We start from the raw sequence: 16,168 nt of genomic DNA on the forward strand, positions 1-16,168 counted from the left end.
GACTAGATTTGAAATTATAGTCACAATAAATTATTTTTGGTCTTTTGCGACCATTTTAGTCGCAGTCTAGAGCCCTGAATGGGATATGAATATGGTAATCTTTCAGGGATGTACCATGGTTGTACCCTGGTATTCTTTGAATTACATTAAAGCACCATGTAAATGCAATAATATACAAATATGCTAACTGTATATCAAAGTACCACGATATTACCATCTGATATCATCAGATATTGGAGTGTTATGATGTGCTCTCACACACACACATGCCTCTGAACATGAGCTTCCAGTACATACAGAAATACAACAGCTAGACACAAAAGGATCAAATGAATGGTATATGTACAGTATGTGAAATTGCTAAACAGGAATGTGCAAAGGAGATTATGTTAATATGGGTATAGGTTTGTAGAGGTAGTCATATAAAATGTAGTACTCTTAAAAGTAGTGATTCTGCATATTGAACACATTGGTTTGTATATGTATAATGTATACAGGTGCATCTCAATAAATTAGAATGTCATGGAAAAGTTCATTTATTTCAGTAATTCAACTCAAATTGTGAAACTCGTGTATTAAATAAATTCAATGCACACAGACTGAAGTAGTTTAAGTCTTTGGTTCTTTTAATTGTGATGATTTTGGCTCACATTTAACAAAAACCCACCAATTCACTATCTCAAAAAATTAGAATACATCATAAGACCAATAAAAAAAACATTTTTAGTGAATTGTTGGCCTTCTGGAAAGTATGTTCATTTACTGTATATGTACTCAATACTTGGTAGGGGCTCCTTTTGCTTTAATTACTGCCTCAATTCGGTGTGGCATGGAGGTGATCAGTTTGTGGCACTGCTGAGGTGGTATGGAAGCCCAGGTTTCTTTGACAGTGGCCTTCAGCTCATCTGAATTTTTTGGTCTCTTGTTTCTCATTTTCCTCTTGACAATACCCCATAGATTCTCTTTGGGGTTCAGGTCTGGTGAGTTTGCTGGCCAGTCAAGCACACCAACACCATGGTCATTTAACCAACTTTTGGTGCTTTTGGCAGTGTGGGCAGGTGCCAAATCCTGCTGGAAAATGAAATCAGCATCTTTAAAAAGCTGGTCAGCAGAAGGAAGCATGAAGTGCTCCAAAATTTCTTGGTAAACGGGTGCAGTGACTTTGGTTTTCAAAAAACACAATGGACCAACACCAGCAAATGGCATTGCACCCCAAATCATCACAGACTGTGGAAACTTAACACTGGACTTCAAGCAACTTGGGCTATAAGCTTCTCCACCCTTCCTCCAGACTCTAGGACCTTGGTTTCCAAATGAAATACAAAACTTGCTCTCATCTGAAAAGAGGACTTTGGACCACTGGGCAACAGTCCAGTTCTTCTTCTCCTTAGCCCAGGTAAGACGCCTCTGACGTTGTCTGTGGTTCAGGAGTGGCTTAACAAGAGGAATACAACAACTGTAGACAAATTCCTTGACACATCTGTGTGTGGTGGCTCTTGATGCCTTGACCCCAGCCTCAGTCCATTCCTTGTGAAGGTCACCCAAATTCTTGAATCGATTTTGCTTGACAATCATAAGGCTGCGGTTCTCTCGGTTGGTTGTGCATCTTTTTCTTCCACACTTTTTCCTTCCACTCAACTTTCTGTTAACATGCTTGGATACAGCACTCTGTGAACAGCCAGCTTCTTTGTCAATGAATGTTTGTGGCTTACCCTCCTTGTGAAGGGTGTCAATGATTGTCTTCTGGACAACTGTCAGATCAGCAGTCTTCCCCATGATTGTGTAGCCTAGTGAACCAAACTGAGAGACCATTCTGAAGGCTCAGGAAATCTTTGCAGGTGTTTTGAGTTGATTACCTGATTGGCATGTCACCATATTCTAATTTTTTGAGATAGTGAATTGGTGGTTTTTTGTTAAATGTGAGCCAAAATCATCACAATTAAAAGAACCAAAGACTTAAACTACTTCAGTCTGTGTGCATTGAATTTATTTAATACACGAGTTTCACAATTTGAGTTGAATTACTGAAATAAATGAACTTTTCCACGACATTCTAATTTATTGAGATGCACCTGTACATACTGTATGAATTTTTTTGAATTCTTTGATAAACATCAAGTGAATAAGTATTTTAGATGCTTTGTCTATGACTGTATGCTCCGTGCATCAAAAAAATGAAGTAGCTTAAACGAAGCAAGCAGCTTTCAGTTTAGCCTATGTAATTGTTCTGTTGACTAGTTGGTAGCTTGGCTAGCTAAAGTTTTTAAGATGCTTGTCCAACACTAATGCCCAATACACGATTTTGTACGCAGCTATTGCTTCAGTATGAAATGTGGTGTCTTTTTGACACAAGCTTCTATTTGATTGCTGATTTCTATGCAATATCTGTTTCAAAATCTGCGGTGCAAGCTGCGTCCAAAATCCTGAGCTTGAGCAAACCAGAGTGGAGACATCAGAAACGAACATGTTGGCAGGCACAGAGGCTAATGCCAAGAAGTCCATTCCTTGCGATAAATATACTTTGCTCACTTGTTGGTTTGGATACGGAAGATCTCAAGATGGCCATTGAGATTAAGTGTCAGGACCATACTATTCAGCTTCTGCATTTTAGTTTATTCCCCTGTAATTGGAAGCATTCACTAATAAATTAATTAATCATGGCTAACTGCGAATATCACATTTCTATAATGGCATCAGTAACATTAAAAACTTTTGTTCTTGCATGATGCAATTCCTTGAGACTAAATGATAAAATAAGAAACTTTGATCTACTGCTTGCCAGTTTATCAGGGGTGATCATTAAGGTTAGCCCTAGTCTATTCAAAACAGATTAAAATGAATAGCTTGAGGATATACAGTATTTCAAAAGCAGAACATGATACACATATCTAGTTTAAATTATAGGCAAAAGACGAATCTGTAAGGCATTCAGTTATTGAGTATAATTACAGTCTTATGTATAGTGAAACCTTTCATTTAAATAGGCTTTAGTTTTGTCACGTAAAGCCTATTGAGAACACAGTCATTATGGTTAACAGAGTGTACTCTTACTCTTATACTCTATTTACCTACTATGGATGAACTGAATGGTACTTAGCTAAGCATAAATCATCAATCATTTTATTGATTAAAATCAAGAAGAAACCCACATATGTTGATTGCGTTCACCTGCTTTAATTAAAGGGATTTTAAAGGGATTAACAGAAAATGCAAAAAAGAGAATAGTAGTTAAACAAAATCAGTTTAACCACAATATCTGAATATTGATTGTATAAAATCAAAGCTTTGAAATCTCTTTACAACGCCAAACACCACAGAACCTATCAATCATGCAAGTGTTATATCTTTTGCAACATCTCATTTCAGTTCACACGATTTGCTCCTTTTTGTTGATTTGACAAAAGTTTTTGTTTTTCTTGTACATTATGAAACATCTTTGAAGCTTATGCACTGAGAGTGTACTAGATTGAATATGTTATTTTGACATTGTGTTGTGTAATTAAGAATAAAAGCATAAAAAAAGCTAGGCAAAAAACATATAGGGAGTGTGAACTGTGTCATCAAACAGATTCTTCATATGGCTTGGCATCACTTTGCTCAACCTGAAAAAAAAAAAATTACTGAATAATTCAAGAAAGACAACACTTTGTTGTGTTAAGAGTTACAGTAATTAAAATCCCTGCTGAAAAGACCAGCATATCATGGAATGATGCTGTGCTCTATTTCCCATTAGGCAGTTTGACTGTAAGACTGCCATGGTCAACCAATTTTACAAGACCACGGTAGTTGACATAGTTACAGTCCAAGGCAGTTGAAGTTTTGCTGATCAACTGCATTGGTATGTTTGCCCACCAGTCAACCAGCCTGCACAACAATATTAATTGTGGTCTAAGCCCTTACAAAAATTGAGAGTTCACTGCAGATTTGCCACAGATCATTTTCACATGCAAATGAGCTTTGCGGCAAACTTGTAGCAAACTGTCCATTGTTTCCAAAGGTTTGCCGGAGGTTCACCAGTACCGGTGAAGAGCTGCAAATTTGTGGCTTGTTTAGTTTTTTGTAAGGGAGGTGGTGTTTTCAGCAGAGAAAAACAAATGCTGCATTGTTTTGTTTTTGTTTTGTTTTAAATGACAGGAGAGGTTTTACATACTGCAGTAGAGTCTATTAACACGCATGATGTCATTGGGGCTCATACTTCGAGCTTCACCAATCACAACGTTTTGATCAGGAATGGGAATGATGGTTGGCTGATTGTTCTTGGTGAAAGCGTACCTGAAACCAAACAACAATAAACAAATGGTTGATGAGTGTTTTTGTTTATCCAAAGAATGTTTTGGACTAAACCACAAGAAAACTCGCCTTGAATACTGCATCACAGAGTTGTAGTCATAGGGAGTACCCAGGTTGTTGGTTTGTTTTATGTCAAAATTGTACTCCAGTCCTGTTACAGTACATAGGAAATTTAAGAAAATTGATACTGCTGAATAAAGGATAATCTAGACTACAATTCATGCAATAACTTTGCTTAAATGTAAAACTTAAAAAAAAAAAAAGTATTTATTATTGTGATTACTACTATTATTGTGATTTACTATGGTCCATCAAGGTACTTAATTTTTAAACTTTCTCTCCATCTGCAAGGTTTAAAACATAACATAGCAAATTTAAACATAATTCTCAGAGGAAATCTAAACAAGGTGTACCAGCTATGATGTTCTCATAAATAATCTGTACGTGGCCATCTCGGTCACTGCGGTTCTGTTCGTGATGGAACCCGAGAGCATGAAGCAGCTCATGCTGAACAATACTAAAATGGACACATCCAGCACGATCCAGAGATACAGTCTGCTCTCCACCTTGGCGGCCCAGATATGAAAAGCAACTGCGGATCACACAAAATGCAAACACATCAGGTTTTACTTTAATGTGAAAGTAAAGCACAATAATTATTTTTTACATAATAACGGCTGGATGTAGATATTTAGAGAGAAAGAAACCCTAAACCCAGAGATTTACCCAGAATCAGACTTAATGTGGATAAAGTTTCTTTGTCCACGATGAGGCTTGAATCGAATGCAGGTTAACTGCTCAAAAGACTTTAGGCCATCTTCAATCACGCCTATTTCCTGGGGAGCTATATGGAAGGAGTAGATCATTGAACAGAACATATACAGTCATGAAGTCAAATCAGAATTAGTGATGTGAGAGTTGTCAATTACAGTACTGGTTGGAGATGATATATGGCACATAGACTTTTCCATTTTTGCTTCTCTTCCATTTGCACCCACGAGCTGTGCATGGATCTGCATTCTTGAACCCTGTTGCTACAGCGATGTCTCCAAATATGATCTTGGCCCCATCCAGTCCCTGTCCTGTATGGTATAGTGAACAGTATTAATCTACTCAGTAGGCTGATTTTTGAAATTTTATATAAATATGGAGAGGCATGAGGAATTTATCATGAACTGCTAGACAATAGCTGTGGTTGTAGGTCTTTTTATGGTTAATCAATACATATTTTTCATTTTTAGAATTTTTTTTATGCATTTATGGTTACCTGCATGTTTGTTGACCTCTAATATAGCTGACACTGGCTTATCATCTCGTTCAATGCTGTTATCTAAGATGAGTAAACCATTACAAAATATTAAAACAATAAAAAAAATCAAAATTTTTAGTAAATGTAATGAATATCATCAGTAGTAGAAGTGACAACTAAAAGCCATCTTACCAGTTTCTGCAGAAATCTTTTTAAAGATATCCTGTGTAAGGATTTTGAACACATTAGAAGACAAGAAAATTAGAAAAAAATATATATATATGTTCAGTTTCAGGATTGCTGATATTCTTACCTCAACATAACGACTCTGTGCTGGATGAAAGCTCAGCAGTAGAGAGATGACCACCACCAACAGGTACATGATGAGGGCTTTGTAAGAATCTGTTCTCAGTCAAACAGAGCTGAGTGTTATATACTCTTTTGAGAGCCGTTAACTTCCCTTTATGAGTAGTAGCCCGGCCTTCATGAATCCAGTTCTGAAAACTTTGGCCATTAAAGGAATAGTTCACCCAAAAATGAAAATTCTCTCATCATTTACTCACCCTTATTCCATCCCAGATGTGTATGACTTTCTTTTTTCTGCTGAACTCAAATGAAGATTTTTAGAAGAATTTCTCAGCTCTTTTGGTCCATACAACGGAAGTGAATAGGTGCCAACATTTTGAAGCTCAAAAAATCACATAAGTCAGCATTAAAGTAATCCATAAGACTCCAGTGGTAAAATAAATGTCTTCAGAAGCAATATGATGGATGCGGGTGAGAAACAGATTACTTTCACATTCTTCTTGTTGTTTTGGTGATTCACATTCTTCATACATATCGTCCCCTATACTGGGAAGGGAGAAGAATTTCTAGCAAAAAATGACTTACATATTGATCTGTTTCTCACCCACACCTATCATATCACTTGTGAAGATATGGATTTAACTACTGGAGTTGTATGGATTACTTTTATGATGCCTTTATGTGCTTTTTTGGAGTGTAAAAATGTTGGCACCCATTCACTTGTATTGTATGGACCTACAGAGCTGAAATATTCTTCTACAAATCATAATTTGTGTTGTGCAGAAGAAAGAAAGCCATACATATAAGGGATGGCATGAGAGTGAGTAAATTATGAGAGAATTTTAATTCTTGGGTGAACTAGCCCTTTAAGAAAGAATTCTGACATAGAGAGTTTCCTGTTTTTGAAGAAAAAGATGATAGATAGAAAGATATAGATGGATGGATATAAGCAGTCAAGCTTTTAGTTACAGTATATGCCATTAGTTAGGACGGTCATAGCCACCTTTCATGATTTTTTCCTTGCTCTGAACAACTGTATACAAATGACTAACAGTAACATTATCAATTAAATCTTTTCTTTACTTCTACCTTGGGATATCCATCACCACCTCCTCATCTATGAGAGTGGAGCCTTCTGCCAGCTACAGCCTATACACACCAATGACAGCAAGAGACATGCCACTGATCACTGCCTGCAGCCCTACAGTTGCCTAAGTGTTTACAAAAATGCAATTTTCCATCTTCTTTGCAAAAATGTCTTAAAATAGTTATAAAATTAATGCATGTTCTGTTCTCCCTATAAACCCCTATTTTTTTTTAAAAAAAAGTGTGTATGTGTGGTGTGTTCAGAGGGGGAAAAAATTATGATGATTATGGTCAGTAAAGTGGATGCTTTTGAGCAATAATACACCTATATACCTTTCTTTTGAGGAGGAATTATGTTTAGGCCAAATATGTCTTGAGACAAGACAAAGAATTTACCAATTTTCTAAAGCAGGCCATATCTTGGCAAATTTTTTAATATTGGGCTACATTTTCAAAAAGAACACTAAGAAAAAACCCTGGTATTAACAGGTCTAAATTAAAATATTAATTACTTTTATAGATTAATTTCTGTTGGTTTTTATACAATAAGACTGAAACAAAATCTGACATCTTGTTGTAAAATATACTGTTAATAGCATTTTCAAACTGCAATACCTCCCCACAGCAGATAATGAACTGATTTACAAATAAGTTTTTATGTCTGTATTTTACAGTTAACCAGATTTGAGTCATGTGATTAACCTTTCCTTCCTCAAAAGAGGATGTTGAAATATTTCAAAAGAAGAGGACCTTGCACAAACTTACAATGGATGAGAAATTATATGACAACAGATCAGGATTTGGCAACCTCTGACACAGAAGTATTGGCACACAAGCATTAAGATAGAAAGATTAAGATTTTTTTTTAAGTTGTTTGTTTTAGAAATGTTCACTACATGCCAAACGTAAACAGTTGCTTTATTCAGTTGTCTCACAGCTGTTCTGCTGCTGTGGTGTCACAATTTAAGTCCTCTTTTCAGCTGCTTTTTGGGGGGGAATTATTGCATTTTTGAATGATTGTGAATGTAAATGGGTGGAGGTAAGAAAGCCCAGTGACTAACAAAAAGGCCCTACATGAAAAAGGAGGGACCCAACTCTAAGTGTGTCCCAGTCCCGGTGAGTTGGTCCAGTTTCGTCCTGTGATTCTGTGTGTTACAGGTGCCACGTGGTGGACGCTAGCAGCGTATCCATGGGAACGCTCGTTCGTGCCACTCATCAACAGATCAGCTGCACCTGTTTTACATTACCTTTGCCCTATGTAAGTTCCCTCATGTGTGCTGTTTGTTGCTGGACCTCCTGTCGGTTTTGTTTTATGTTTTGTTTTGTTTTCTAGTCGCTGTTCTGCAGGTCAGGTATGCCATGCTTGGTTCATATGGATTACTCTCAAGACTGTCTTATCTCTACTTACCTTGTGGACTTATAATTACCTCTCACTGCCCAGGAGCCCGAAGCAGACTTACCTTCTCCACCTCTGTCCTTGTGCTGCAGCCTGTGCCTGGCCTATGAACTGTGTCCTTGTTTGCCTTTAGTGTTTCAATAAAACCATTAACTGTTTTCTCCGCATTTGGGTCCTCACCTTCAGAACTGTGACGTAACAATCCGGCCAACATGGACCCAGCGGAGGAATCCAGTCTCCATACTGCACTCTCTCAACAAGAGGCTCTGCTTGGTTGTCATCAGGAACAAATCTTCGCATCCAATCAAGCTATGAAAACCATGGCAGAGCAGATAGCCAAGTTATCCTCGATGGTACAACATCTACACTTTTCTACCGATTCCAGTCCCTTCGCCGTAGCGGTTTCATCTACCCCCGTGGTCCCCACCCATTAATGGTGATCCAAGCCTCTCCATATTCTGATGACCTCGGCATGCCAATCATTTCTGTCTTTGTGCTCCTCGTTTTCTCTCTCCAACTGTCTGTATTTCCTTCTGAGGATTCTAGAGTAGCTTATGTCATCACAATAAACACCCCTGCTGCTCATCGCTCCATGAAAATTCACAAGGTGTATGATCGCTCCGTTCATAGTAGAGAAGCGGTTCCTGTGAATGGAACAAACAAGCATAGTGGGACCGGTTTCTGCATGGGCTTGCAGATCACATTCAGGATGAAATCTACACCCTCGACCTCCCTATGAGATATGGTGATCTGGTGGATTTAGCCATCAGGGTAGACAATCGGCTGTTACAGTGTCGTAGTCATCGTCCTGTTCCGCGGTCCTGAACCACCTCTCCATCTACCACCAGCACCTCCTACTACTCTTCCAGAGTTTACAGCAGAGGGTGAGCCCATGCAGATCATGAGAACTCTGCTATCCCCGGAAGAGTAATGTCATCGCCTTCTTTGCGGTCAGTGCTTGCATTGTGGATGATCAGGTCACACAACCACTTCTTGTCCATTAAAAGGCAATGCTCGCCAGTAGATAAGGGGTTACTGGTGAACTTTTCTCCATTAGATAAATCCCCTGGACCTCGCTCTCTCCTGCTGGCTCTCATCAGTGCTTAGCTTTAGTGGGTTCGGGAGCCGAAGGAAACGTCTTAGACGTCGAGCTATCTGCTCACTCGGGATAACCTACCATCCGTCTCGAAGATTCCATCTCAACACTCCTTTGGCTTGTGTCACTCATGCCACCACTCTACTTACCTTTGTCATCTCTGAAAAACATAGAGATATAATTTCTTCTCATCAAGTCTCCCTCTGCCCTTTTTGCTTATCCCACTGTCTTGGTTCTGCTCTCTATACTGTCTTGTCCTGTTCTGTGTTGAGTCGGTGGCCTTAATGGATAGCTTAACCAAAAAAAGAAAGTTCAATCATTGTTTACTCATCCCTGTGTTTTTATAACCCCATATGACTTTCTTTCTTTTTCTTAACACAAAGGGAGAAAAAAATGTTTGTGCTCAGTGATGTCATACAATGGCAGTTTATGGTGACCACCTCTTCAAACTTCAAAATTATGCAAAAGTATAAATCAGAAGTCTAATAAATTATTCCATGAGACTCATGCCTTGTTTTGAAAGCATATGATAAGGTTTGGTGAGAAACAAACCAATCTTATGCATTATATAGTGGAAATCATCACCGACCATTGGTGTCCTGTGCGCGTTCATGAGAGTGCACGAGAGCAGCAGTTGCACTGCCCCCACTCGCGAGATGGGGCATTTAAGTGAAAAAAACTTTTAGTTGATATAAAACAGGTCCACCACAGAGATAGTGACAACAGAACACAACACAGCTGCACACAAACCAGAGAACAGAACTTACTAAACATGTTTTAAGTTGAAGAATAGATGCATTTCTTAGCCAAGCCTTTTTTTTGGTATGTCACGTCTTTTCAATTCTGAGCTGGTGTGTATGTGTGACAAAACTCTGTCTGAAGACAGAGAGACCTCAGCAAAACAGTCGGTTGGTGTAACATTCTCGGCCAAAATCAAGTAAACTCAGCAAAAAATAAACGTCTCTTTTTCAGGACACTGTATTTTAAAGATAATTTTGTAAAAATCCAAATAACTTTACAGATCTTTATTGTAAAGGGTTTAAACAATGTTTTCCATGCTTGTTCAATAAACCATAAACAATTAATGAACATGCACCTGTGGAACGGTCATTAAGAACCTAACAGCTTACAGATGGTAGGCAATTAAGGTCACAGTTATAAAAACTTAGGACACTAAAGAGACCTTTCTACTGACTCTGAAAAACACCAAAACAAAGATGCCCAGGGTTCCTGCTCATCTGCGTGAACGTGCCTTAGGCAGATGTGACCGCAGATGTGTCCAGGGCAATAAATTGCAATGTCCATACTGTGAGATGCCTAAGACAGCGTTACAGGAATTCAGGAATGACAGCTGATCATCCTCGCAGTGGCAGACCACATGTATCTACACCTGCACAGGATCAGTACATCAGAATATCACACCTGTGGGTCAGCTCTTCACTGACGAGTCGCGGTTTTGTCTCACCAGGGGTGATGGTCAGACTCAAGTTTATCGTCAAAGGAATGAGTGTTACACCAAGGCCTGTACTCTGGAGCGGGATCGATTTGGAGGTGGAGGGTCCGTCATGGTCTAGGGCCGTGTGTCACAGCATCATCGGACTGAGCTTGTTGTCATTGCAGGCAATCTCAACGCTGTGAGTTACAGGGAAGACATCCTCCTCCCTCATGTGGTACCCTTCCTGCAGGCTCATCCTGACATGACCCTCCAGCATGACAATGCCACCAGCCATACTGCTCGTTCTGTGCATGATTACCTGCAAGACAGTAATGTCAGTGTTCTGCCATGGCCAGCGAAGAGCCTGGATCTCAATCCCATTGAGCACGTCTGGGACCTGTTGAATCGGAGGGTGAAGGCTTGGGCCATTCCCCCCCACCCCCCCGCCCCCCCGTTCAGGGACACATTATTCCATTTTTGTTAGTCACATGTCTGTGAAACTTGTTCAGTTTATGTCTTAGTTGTTGAATCTTTTTTATGTTCATACAACTATTTACACATGTTAAATTTGCTGAAAATAAAAGCAGTTGAAAGTGAGAGGACGTTTCTTTTTTTTGCTGAGTTTAGTTTACAGTTAGTTAACAGGCTCATGAGATGCTGTCTGTGGTTGAAACCTAAAATTGCAAGCAATTTGTGGAAGGACACTTTATGTCAGTCGTGTTTCAGCACTGCTGTTCTGGCAGATTAATCTCATGATTTGAGCTCAGTTTACCTAGACACCACCTGTGTGTGATCATGATTGGGAGATATTCAGAGTCATAACGGGCTATATTCGTGTTGATATTATGTTATATGATTAAACATTTAAAACTGAAATATTTATTTCTTTGATGAAGATGAACAACACTTTTATTTACATATTTTGAATGAATAAATTTTACATTTATAGCGCTTTTCTAACACTACACACAAAGTGCTGTTACAGAGAGAGCAGGGGACTCTCCTCAATCACCACCAGATATCAGTATATTTTAGTATGATCATTCAAGTGTTTTATCTACTATTAATGTTTGTGTTGTACTTGATTTCTCGCCAAATCCGACCCGACAGCTCAAAATACAAATCATTTTTATATGCTTACCGTAGAGAATCGGGGTAAGGTAGGGACATTGTTTTGAACACTGATTGTTTATGTATTCAATCAATCATGGCAATTTGTAAATTATTAACCAAAACATTTTATGTAGTGCAGCTTTAAAAATGATTTTACAGCCACATCACATTGCTCACATAACAGAATTGAGCCAGATATTATAAGACGTAGCCTAATTTACAATATAAAATTTAATTCTTCTAGTAAAGGTCAAATAATGTTTTATTTCACAACATTGTTATTTTGAACACAAATGCACATTGTGCTTAATACAAAAATAAATACATAAATAACATCAATCAATCTGACATATATTCTCTAAGAAAGAAAATAAATAAAAAATAGCAGATGAACTGTGCTGGAACAAAATTCTTGATGTGCCATTGTGCTGCTTGTCCCCTTCTGAAAAAAACAACAATTTATGTATATATATATCAGTTAGTTCCGGTCCTCGAATCTGATTGGACGAGAGACATTCCATGAGTACTGATGGTCTGACACCATCATCACTCAGACGCTTCACTGTGTGTATCACTCTGCTTGTGTTCGTGCTGTTCTAAAATAAAGTGTAAGAGCAGTGCAGATGTGTTAAGAGCTACTGTATATGTGTTTTTTTTTTTTAAATGTTATTTTGTTTTGTTTGCCTTGTTGGACTGTCTTTTTGGTTTATTGGATTATACCGCCTGCTTAACAACTATTTGCCTGCTGATTTGGATTGTTTGACATGGATCCAGTGGAAGTTTCACAGCTCCAGGCTGCATTCGCGCACCAGTGCGAGGTATTAAGGGGTTACCAAGACCAGCTGAACAACCTACGAGCTGCCAGCGAATGTTTGACACAATATATTCACTCACTGCCAGCTCCCCATGCTAAACCGGTAAGCTTTGCTCTACCTGATAAGTTTGATGGTTCTGTTGAAAAATGCCGGGGTTTTTTATGACAATGCAAAGTATATTTCTCAAATCAACCTGAATCATTTGATCAAGATGCCAGAAAATTTGCTTTTATGATGTCACTGCTTACCGGCAAAGCTCTCGATTGGGCCGCCACTGTTTGGGATAAAGATCTTAAAATCCAGGTTTCATTTGATTACTTCATTCAACAAATCCACTAAGTCTTTGAATATCCAGCAGGCGGCCAAGATATCTCTGTTCAGCTGCTTCATCTACGCCAGGGTCATCGATCAGCAGCGGATTATGCAGTTCTGTTCAGGACACTAGCAGCTCAGAGTGGATGGAATGATGTCGCTCTGAAGTCTGTTTTCTGTTTCTTAACCTAAAACTCAGGACGGAGCTGACCTGTAAGGGTGAAGGAACTACTCTTTCTGAATATATAACCATGGCCATCAAGATGGATAACCTGCTTCAAAATGCTTCACGGCCACAGTTTCACTTCGCCTCAAATTCTACAGTCTCAGTACAGGCCCAGGCATCCACTGTATCACCCGAACCCATGCAAGTTGCTTACACTCGCGTTTCCATGGAGGAACGCTGACGTCGACGCAATGAAAACCTTTGCTTTTATTGTGGCTCACCAGGTCATCACAACGCTGCATGCCCATACAAGAAATCAAGTTCTCCTGAGTCAAGGCAAAATGTGAGTACAATGAACACTGTATCACACGTTTCACATAATTTTTTGTTACCTGTAGAGGTCTCCATTGGTGATCATGTAAAGTGTTCTATAGCTTTAATGGATACTGGTGCTGCTGTAAGTCTCATTAATCAGGAGATTGTACAAGAACTCAACATACCCACCATTCAATGCTCCCCAACGATTAACATCACCACTATTGACAACACTCCTATTGGTACTGGCATAACCCAACAGACTGTTCTGATAACCTTCAAGGTTGGACTTTTTCATGTAGAAAAAATCTCACTATATGTCATCAACTCACTCAAGCATGCTCTTATTCTGGGTCATCCCTGGCTGGCCATACATGACCCATCGATATCTTGAAACCAAGGTGAGCTCACGCTATGGTCAAGTTTTTGTCACAAATATTGTCTCCATGTTTCTGTTTCCATGCCTTGTCTTATCACCAGTATTGAAAGCCCCGAATCACAAAAGGAGCCAACGATCCCCAAGGAGTATGCAGAGTTCAGTGAGGTGTTTAGCAAAATCAAAGCTACATAACTTCCTCCTCATCCATGGGACTGCGCCATTGAACTTCTGACCAATACAGCCCCACCGAGAAGCAAGGCATATGCATTATCATGCCCAAGACCCTCGCCATGGAGAATTACATTGAGGAAGCCCTTGCCTCCGGTTACATCCATCCCTCTACCTCCCCAGCTGCTGCAGGGTTCTTTTTCGTAGAGAAGGATGGAGGTCTACGTCCCTGTATTGACTATCGAGGCCTGAACTCTGTCACCATAAAGTACCGTTACCATTACCACTTATCCCCTCAGCCCTTGAACAACTCTGTGAGGCAAAGATCTATACCAAACTTGATCTGAGATGTGCTTATAACCTTGTCAGGATCTGAGAAGGGGATGAGTGGAAAACTGCTTTCATCACCACCAGGGGGCACTATGAATATTTGGTCATGCCGTATGGACTTGCTAATGCACCCTCAGTGTTCCAGTCTTTTATCAACGAGATATTCAGAGACTTACTGAATCATTGTGTGGTGGCTTATATTGACAACATCCTCATCTACTCACAAGACACGGAATAACATATCCAGCAGGTCAAGACAGTCTTATCACGTCTCCAGGAACACCAACTATTTGTCAAGGCAGAAAATTGTGAGTTCCATACCACTTTCCTAGGCTACAATATCAGCCATCAAGGTGTAGAAATGGATGTCTCTAAGATAACAGCAGTCACCAAATGGCCTTGACCTTCAAAAATCAAGGAATTACACCGGTTTCTGGGCTTCGCCAGCTTCTATCACCGTTTCATCAGGAATTACAGCATCATTGCAGCCCCACTCACGTCGTTGCTCAAGGGAAAGCCCAACAAATTGCCTTGGAACAATGCCGCATACCAGGCCTTCATCTCCCTCAAGTCAAGCTTCACGACCGTTCTGATACTGAAACATCCTGACCCCAATCTTCCCTTCGTTGTTGAGGTAGACGCTTCAGATTGCAGGATTGGAGCGGTCCTGTCACAACGTCACGGAACACCAGGCAAGCTTTACCCTTGTGCCTTTTTCTCCAGAAAATTGAACTATGATGTGGGAAATAAGGAATTACTTTCCATGAAAGCAGCCCTTGAAGAATGGCGTCACTGGTTAGAGGGGGCAGTCCACCCTTTCCAGGTTATCACCGATCACAAAAATCTTGAATATATCAAGGCAGCCAAGAAACTGAACCCACATCAAGCCTGATGGTCATTGTTTTTCACCAGATTCAATTTTACAGTCACTTACCGCCCTGGCAGCAAGAACAGCAAGGCAGATGCACTTTCATGCAGACAAGATCCACCCTACCTCTAACCTCACCCTGGGTCCATTCTGCCACCATCTCTCATCATAGCACCGATTAGCTGGGACATCATGGAGGAGATACAACGAGCACAACAGCATGAACCATCACCTCCTAGCTGCCCCCCCCGACCAAGCACTACGTACCCCAAGCTCTACGTCAGAGGACTATCCAATGGGTCCACACTTCCTTGAGCACTGGACATCCTGGCATCCAAAGAACTGTTACCTTGGTGCGTAATTCCTTCTGGTGGCCAACTTTGATTCATGATGTAACTAACTATGTAAAGTCTTGTCAGGTGTGTGCTCAATCCAAGACCCCCAGAGAACTGCCCACGGGGTTGCTTCAACCACTGCCTATACCACAAAAACCATGGTCCCACTTGTCCATCGACTTCATCACTGACCTGCCAAACTCCCATGGTAACACTAACATTCTGGTAATAATAGATTGATTTCTAAATCATGTAGACTTGTCCCTTTCAAGGGTTTACTCATTGCCATGGAAACCGCTAATGCTTTGTTCCAAGTCTTTAGGGTCTATGGAATACCAGAGGACATTGTGTCTGACAGAGGTCCACAGTTCACGTCCCGAGTTTGGCATGCTTTCTGCAAACAACTGGATATCAATGTGAGTCTCACCTCTGGTTACCACCCTCAGACCAACGGACAGGTGGAACGTCTAAATCAAGAGATAGGCAGATGTCTTCGGAGTTTTGTAGCT

General features: G+C 39.9%; 1 protein-coding gene across 1 annotated transcript; it reads right to left on the bottom strand.

Annotated features, from left to right (window-relative positions):
- Positions 1-3,154: 3,154 nt before the first annotated feature.
- Positions 3,155-5,980, bottom strand: LOC127445856 (hatching enzyme 1.2-like). The gene is made up of 9 exons (XM_051706298.1): positions 5,853-5,980; positions 5,732-5,762; positions 5,558-5,620; positions 5,220-5,372; positions 5,017-5,134; positions 4,704-4,882; positions 4,360-4,441; positions 4,151-4,272; positions 3,155-3,602 (listed from the first exon to the last, which is right to left on the bottom strand). Exons 1-9 carry the CDS (start codon positions 5,919-5,921, stop codon positions 3,598-3,600), a joined length of 822 nt encoding a protein of 273 aa, XP_051562258.1. The 5' UTR covers positions 5,922-5,980; the 3' UTR covers positions 3,155-3,597.
- Between the last annotated feature and the right edge of the window lie 10,188 nt (positions 5,981-16,168).

This window comes from Myxocyprinus asiaticus, chromosome 1, assembly GCF_019703515.2.
Source record: "Myxocyprinus asiaticus isolate MX2 ecotype Aquarium Trade chromosome 1, UBuf_Myxa_2, whole genome shotgun sequence".
Taxonomy (NCBI): Eukaryota; Metazoa; Chordata; class Actinopteri; order Cypriniformes; family Catostomidae; genus Myxocyprinus; species Myxocyprinus asiaticus.